Source organism: Elephantulus edwardii, unplaced genomic scaffold (genome assembly GCF_000299155.1).
Source record: "Elephantulus edwardii isolate Elephantulus edwardi_28Jun2011 unplaced genomic scaffold, EleEdw1.0 scaffold00342, whole genome shotgun sequence".
Taxonomy (NCBI): Eukaryota; Metazoa; Chordata; class Mammalia; order Macroscelidea; family Macroscelididae; genus Elephantulus; species Elephantulus edwardii.
Window position 1 is genome coordinate 1,595,342 of NW_006400092.1, and position 8,275 is coordinate 1,603,616.

At 35.1% G+C, this 8,275-nt stretch overlaps 1 protein-coding gene across 1 annotated transcript in view; it reads right to left on the bottom strand.

Annotated features, from left to right (window-relative positions):
• KLRG1 (killer cell lectin-like receptor subfamily G, member 1) overlaps positions 1 to 8,275 on the bottom strand; it is a 59,888-nt gene that overhangs the window by 15,518 nt on the left and 36,095 nt on the right. The window contains exon 4 of the mRNA XM_006901762.1: positions 848 to 1,005. Within this exon, the coding sequence (XP_006901824.1) occupies positions 848 to 1,005 (158 nt within the window). The remainder of the gene's footprint in view (positions 1 to 847; positions 1,006 to 8,275) is intronic.

An 8,275-nucleotide genomic window follows, 5' to 3' on the forward strand; every position in this document is an offset into this window, starting at 1 on the left:
GGAGTTTAGGGCTGTTTTACATAGGATCGCTATGAGTCGCAGGCGACTCGACGGCACATAACAACAACAACAACAACATTATGACTCACTGCTACTAAATATCAGTGTCTGGCAGCAATGTTTCAAGCTTTGTCCTCACTTTTGCTATTGGTTTGAGTCAACTTTTATTCCCCGAAGCAGCTATATCTGAGTGAGAATAAGACTTGTCCCAACATGGCCAGAAAGCAAATCTACTATTAGGAAAAACAAACAAAAAAATGCATTGTCACTGAGTCAAATTTCAACTCATAGTAACCCTGTGCTATTAATCAGAGGTCATTAAAGTTTAAATTTTCATTTGTCCACTGAATAAACCTCAATGTATTTTGCTATCTGACTTAGGAAAGGCATAAAAGAAAAGTAGGTGATAGAAGTGGTAATGCACATATTTGAACATCTGAGTTTCTATAACTGGGGCTTTTGGGGTAAAAAGAAAAAAGATTTGAAAAGCAATTGTGGAAAGAGGAAGAGAAAGTAGAGGAAAAGTAAAAAATAATAGCCTCCATGATAAAGCCCAAATTTCTTCCTCAAAAGAAGACTTTTTTTTTTTAATCATTCACTAACTTGCAGGGAGCACTGGTAGCCTGGAGGCAAGAAGCTGCGCTGTAATCCCAGAGGTGCATGATTCGAATCCACCAGATTTTCTGCTGGAGAAGGAGTGGCAACCTCCTCCTGTATCAGTTGGATCTGATTGATGGTACACGCGCACAAAAAAATAAAAGTTTCAAAATAAAATAAAATTTTAAAATGTAAAAAAAAAAACATTCACTAACAAACCAATCTATATATTTGAAATATTTGCACTTACCAATTCCTTAACATCTTTAATCATAAGGAGCTGTGAGTTTTCAGATAAGCAAAATTCTTGACTAGCATTCCAGTCCTTTTTATCCAATGAGAAGTAATAAAAATACTTATCATAACTCAACCAGTGGTTTGGGCAGCTAGAACAAGTGGCACAGGCACCTACGAAAGAAGAGAATGTGGCTCACACAAGTTCATTTCCTTCTGGACCACACAGTCACAGAAATTAAACGGAAAACCACAACTCCAATGCTCTTCCTGACTCATCATCTTTGGACTAAGGTCTAGAGCAGTGAACAACCTCATGAGGAGCCTCATGAAAATGCATAACTTAATGCATGTTTCACAATGTCCAGCTCCACCACTACTACTAAAATTGCACTAAAGCAAATGTGGATTGTGATTAAAGGAAGAGTAAAAGCAATGTGGACAATGCGGTGGGAGGGAACTAGAATATCAATCCCTTTGACTATCACAAGAGTTTTCTACTTTTAAAATATAGCAAAACTGTTTTTCTGATGGAGCCAGAGCATAGCCGAAGCACAGCCATCTTGGGAGAACAGTCTGCACACAGATGTACTCCAGACACCTATCCAAAACACCGGTCTGAGGATAGAGTGTGGGAAGAAACTTGTTCTCTAAGTTCTGCAAACAGACAAAAAAGAGACTTGAGTCTTGCAAACGAGCTCAAGAAAAGTAACTCTTCCCGACAGATGAATATTCCTTTGTTCTCAGCAGTTGCACGGCAGTTGCAGTTATATTAATTATAACAAGTTCTAATCAGAAGGAGATTGTGCACAATTTGTTATTCATTTTTTCTTGCTTACTTGTCAAAAGCCTTTTGTCTTAATTTCTGGGAACTCAGATCTCCGCCTTTTCGGGCCCAGTAAGATAAATCTTAATGTTTCTACTTTGTTCCTGTATCCAGCCCGCATGGGCTCTATAATGTAACCTTCAAAGTTTCTATTTCTCTGTGAACCATCTCTTTGTTTCTAAAAGGTATAAAAATAAAGACAGGCTACTGCCCAGGGTGGTCTTCATCATCCGCCTGGTGGTTTCTGTCCTGCTTTGTTTCAGTAAGTTGTTTGTCGCTTGTGTTTTTATTTACTCCTTTCTTCCAGGCATCATTTCCCCAGAGAAGTAAAATAAGTGGTCCCCAACATCTGGTGCTCAAACGTGGGGCTTGAAGAGATCTCTGGGAGAAACCCAAAGGTAAGGTAAACTTTCTAAAGGCAGAGCCTTTAGAGGACATTGAAATTCAAATTCCCTGAAAGGGGAATTCCTGGAAGGAACCAAAAGAGGTGAGTAGCTTTCGGGATTATGAACATAGAATTGAAAATAAGATGTAAAAAGAAGTGTTAAGGCTAAAAAATACAAAAGAGTAATAAATAAGAACAGAAGAAAGAAAAGTGATGTTATAAGAAATACAAAACAGCCAATAATAAAAAAGAAGTGTTAAAATTCAAAACAGAAATCTCTAAATGTTTGTACTAATTGTCTTGTTTTTTTCTATATTTGTTGTTACAATATTGATTAATAATCTTAAGAGAAAGCTTTCAAAAATTTTATAATTATGGGTAATTCTTCATCAACACATGAAGAATATATAATTATAATAAAAGGATTGTTAAGCTCTATTGGTTTAACATTTAGTATAAAAACTATTAAACAGCTGTTTGAAAATGTTAAGAAAGAGTGTTATTGGTTTCGCTGTCAAGATAAAGTGCAGTTGAATTTAAAAGATTGGGAGCAGGTTGTTGAGGAGCTGCGAAGGGCCCATCAGCAAGGAAGAACGTTAGATGTTAAACAACGGGCTTTATGCTCTTCTATAACTCAAGCACTAATATTATTAGAGGCTTCTTTTGGGGAAAATTCTGTCAGGAGCAATAAGGAAAGTACGTGTGATGAGGCTTTAGAAAAAACTTCCCTTAGCCCTCTGAGAGACAAAGAGAAAAAGAATGAGGAAAATGATGACTCTAGTAACCAAACAGAAGAAAGTAATGAAGATGTAATTGTGGCTGAGTTAAATACTTTAAAATTAATGGTTGGCAATATTGCAGGAAAGTTTGATCAGCAAGAAGATAAAACAAAAGAAAAAACAACATTGTCTACGTCATCATCTGCACCGCCTCTGTTATTCCCAACTGGAACTCTTGAGCCAACATTCCATCTAGTAAACAAAACCAGTATAAATTTAAAGGCTATAATGATGGATTTCCTCCACCCCCTACTGCTGAAGAGTTACAGCAGGTTCTTCCTTTATCCAATCAAGTAGATGATTCATTTTTCGCATTTCCTATTATCAGAAATCCTACTAACCATCAAAATGAAATTGTTGTTAACCATGTACCATTACCTTACAAATTTTTAAAAGATATTAAACAAGCAGTTCAAAGTTATGGTCCACAGTCTCCATTTGTTCAGGGCATGATTGAATCTTTTGCTAGTACTAATCTTCTTATTCCTCATGATTGGGAAACTTTAGGTCGAGCTGTGTTGGAAGGTCCTCAATGGATGCTCTTAAGAAGTTGGTGGTGGGAAGAAGCGAGAATTCAAGCTCGAATGAATGCACAAAGAAACCCTCCTGGACCTACAGTAGATGAGCTTCGAGGTACTGGTCCCTTTGAGGATATTCCTTGACAGGCAGTAATGCAAAATTTAGCCTTAACACAAGTAAAAATGATTTTTTTTTAAGGCTTGGAATCGCATAGAGGCATCTGGTAGTGCTTCTCCTTCATATGTTAAAACCACACAAGGACCTAATGAACCCTATACAGATTTTTTGTCTCGCCTAAAAGATGCTGTTACTCAAGGGCTTGGCAAGGGTCATGCCCCTAATATAGTTCTTCAGTCTTTAGCTTTTGAAAATGCAAATGCTGAATGTCAAAAAATTCTTTTTCCATTGAAAAGCAAAGGAGCTAAAATTGATGTATATATTAGAGCTTATTCTGGTGTAGGAACTCCTGCCTATAATGCACAGCTTTTTGCAGGAGCAATACGACATGTTAAAAGTAATGTAACTTGTTATAAATGTAAAAGAAAAGGGCATCTGCAAAAAGATTGTTGGTCCAGAATTCCTCAACCTCCTGGCATTTGTCGAAAATGTGGAAAAGAATATCATTGGACAAATGAATGTCGATCTAATATAACCAAAGATGGTGTTCCTCTGTCATCTCCAGCAAATCAGTCGGGAAACTTGTTTCGGGGCCAACAGCCTTGGGGCCCCATAAACAATACCAAGCCAACTCAGCAGTATCCAGTCAGTAATGGTCTTTTCCGTCGTCAGCAAGAGAGTCCCAAGCAGGATTAATATCAGATTTAAAGGCAGCTACAAAAGGTAGTGCTGCTGCTGATTTGTTTGTTACTCAACCTTATACTTTATCCCCATCAGGAGGAGTGTATAAATTGAAAACTGGTGTTTGTGGTCCTTTACCTCCAGGAACAGTGGGAATGATTATTGGATGTGGGAGTCTTACTAGTCAATGTTTCCAAGTTCGTATTGGAATTATAGATCCAGATTTTACTGATGAAATTATTATTCTTGCTTCTGTAAAACAGTTCATGTGCCTCCAAGCTGGTCAAAGAATTGCTCAACTTTTACTTCTTCCTTATCATTCTTTTCCTGCCCTCAATAAAGCTAGAGTTGGAGGATTTGGAAGCACAGGAAAACATTTATTTGGGGAAACTTTAATCAATGATCAAAGGCCTTCTCTTACCCTTTCTGTTAATCAAATTTCTTTTACAGGTCTTGTAGATACAGGAGCTGATGTATCTATTATTAGTAAAAGTAATTGGCCTCTTAATTGGCCTTTGCAAAAAATCAGTATTACCATGTCAGGACTAGGAACTACTTCAGATGTTTGGCAATCTATAGAGGTTTATGATTGCATTGAACCTGGCGGACAAAAAGCTCAAACGCAATTTTTTGTTCTAAATATTAGTACTAATTTATGGGGAAGGGATTTGTTAAAACAATTTGGAGCTTTTGTTTCTATTCCTGCTTTGCCAGAGTCAGGGAAAAATATGATGTTAAATATGAATTACAATCCTTTAAACTAACAGCCACTGTTCAGCAGCCTCAAGCATTACCTCTTGTTTGGTTAACTCAAACTCCTGTTTGGACTGAACAGTGGCCCCTTAATTCTGAAAAACTTGAGGCCTTACATTTGTTAGTAGAACAGTTATGCGAAGGTCATATAGAACCTTCCACTTCTCCTTGGAATTCTCCTGTCTTTGTTATTAAAAATAAAAGTGGCAAATGGCGATTTCTTACAGACCTTAGACAAGTTAATAAATGTATCCAACCTATGGGAACCTTACAGCCTGGATTACCATCCCCAGCAATGATACCACAAAAGTGGCCTCTTATTTGTAATTGATTTAAAAGATTTTTTTTTACAATACCTTTACATTCTAATGATAAAGAGAAATTTGCTTTTACTATTCCTGAATATAATAATGAAAGACCTACTATGCACTATCAGTGGGTCGTGTTACCACAAGAAATGCTTAATAGTCCTACTATGTGTCAGGAGTTTGTTGACAGAGCTCTTCAGCCTGTTAGACAATATTTTCCTGCTATAAAATTAATCCATTATATGGATAATATATTATTAACTGCTCCTGATCAAAATACCCTTAATGTAGCTTGTGAATTTTTATTAAAACAATTAAAGAAATTTAATCTTTGCATTGCATCTGAAAAAGTCAAATATCAATATCCTGTTTCTTATTTAGGTTTTAAATTATCAGAACAGCAGCTTCGTCCTCAAAAGGTTACACTTTAAAAAGACAAATTAAATACATTAAACAATTTTCAAAAATTATTAGGGGATATTAATTGGCTGCGGCCAATGTTAGGAATTCCTACTCATAATCTCAAACATTTATTTGCTACTTTAGAAGGAGACTCAGTTAGACAGCCCTAGAACTTTAACAATTGAAGCTCAAGCAGAATTAGAATTTGTAGAACAACGTATCTTAAATCGATTAGATCCATCATTACCTATCTCTCTTTATATCTTCCATATTTCTCATACACCATCTGCTTGCATTGGCCAACAAACAACATTATTAGAATGGCTGTTTTTACCTAATAAGGTTAATAAACAGTTATTAAATTATCTCCACAAAATTGCAAATTTAATAATAAAAGGCCGTCATCATATTCATCAATTATGTAGTTCAGATCCAGTTGTTATTTACTCAAGACTATCTAATACTCAAATTAATACCTTATTGGAAAATGATGAGGAATGGCAAATTGCTTGTGCTGGATATACAGGACAATTTGATAATCACTTTCCTTCTAATCAGCTTTTTTCATTTCTTCAGGACTATACTTTCTTACCTACATCTATCATATCTTCTGTTCCCTTTGAAGGCCCTAATGTTTTTACAGATGCTTCCAGAAATGGAAAATTAGGTTATTGGAGTGTTAACAAATCTTATGTTGGACTATCTCCTTATAAATCAGTACAAAAAAGTGAACTGTATGCTATTTTTCTAGCCTTAAAAGAATGGTCTAATGAAAATATCAATGTTATTAGTGATTCTTCATATGCAGTATATTCTATTAAAGCTTTATCTTTAGCATCATTATCTCCTGTGGTTAAGGATGAACTAATTCATTTTTTCAAATTCAGCAAATTCTGTTACAAAGAAAAAACCCTATATATATAGTCCATATTCGTTCTCATTCTAATCTGTCTGGTTCTTTAGCAGCAGGAAATTCTACTATTGATTCTCTACTCATTGGTAATATTTCTCTAGCTACAAAAGAACATTCTTATCATCATAACAATTCAAAGTCTTTATGTGCAAGATATCATTTGTCCCTACTCCAAGCTCGTCATATTGTTCGATCTTGCCCTTCTTGTATGACTCATGTTATTTCAGCTTTACCAGCCAGAGTTAATCCTCGAGGTTGTGATGTAAATACATTATGGCAAATGGATGTTACTTATTTTGCTTCTTTTGGTAATTTAAAATATCTACATCATTGCATAGATACTTATTCTCATTTTCAATGGGCAACTCCACAATCTGGAGAAAAAACTGATCATGTTATTAATCATTTGCTTGCTTGTTTTGCAGTAATGGGTGTTACTAAAGCTATCAAGACTGATAATACACCTGCATATACTTTGAAGAAATTATCACAATTTTTTAATTATAATATTTCTCATACTACAGGCATTCCATTTAATAGTCAAGGACAAGCAATTATAGAAAAAGCTAATCATACTATTAAAAATTATTTATATAAATTAAAAGGGGGAATTCAGGATATGATTATAATAGACACACCTACAAATCTTTTATTCAGAACTTTATATACTTTAAATTTTTTAAATTTATGGGATATACAGAAATTTACTTCAGCCAAAAGACACTTAAATGAGCAAAAAGAAAAAATGCTGGATAAAAGACCTATCTTGTACAAAACTTTAGAAGGGGTATGGGAACCTGGACTTCTTAAAACATTAGGTCGAGGATATGCTTTGATAGAAAGTGATTCAGGAGAAGTCTGGGTGCCAACAAGACATTTAAAAATTGTAGATGGCCAAGGGAAATCCAAACAAAGAGTTCCTGAGAGAGTTCCATAACCTTTCTACTAAACGTACATTCCTGATGAACACGCGTCAAGCATCTCCTCCCAGTTGGGGTCAAGTAAAGAAGTTGGCTCAAGAGGCTGAAAATGTCTTGAAAACTACAAGCAAACCTCTTAATTTGGCTAACCTGTTTTTGGCAATGCTGGCGGTCATTAATTGTCAGGTGAGAAATGCTGATTATTCTTATTGGGCTTATATACCTAATCCTCCTATGTTACAAGGAGTTTCTTGGGGTGATCCTGAAATTTTAGTATATACTAATGAAACCTTTTGGATGCCAAATCCATATATTAGTCATACCTTAGATTCCAAATTCAGTCCTGTTTTTAATTATACTATTGGGATAGAAGGGATTCCTATTTGCATTGGAAAAGATAAACATTGTTTCATGCTATCTCATGAAGTTTGGGGATTAGTTTATAATCATTCTCATATCTCTAGTACTACTGTAATTCTTTCTGTAAAAGGTATGAACACATTGGGAATATTGTCAAAAGAATATTCTTCTAAATTTGAATCTTGTCCTATGCCTGAAGTTTCTGGAAATATAAAAAAATTTACCTTGGAGTCAGTGTAGAGGAAAAAATATTACTATTTTAATTAATAACATTGCAAAAGGAATACTGTTGTGGATTCTAGTCCACATGGAGATTTCAGAGAAAAATATTCTAATATTCCTCTAAAATGGCATAGATGTAACCAAAGCCTTAGTGCACAAGCTAATGAAACCATAATTTGGCATGGTAAAGGTCTCACTCCTCCTTTCCCACATTTATTAAATAATACAGTAACACAAAGACATATTTGAAAATTATTGG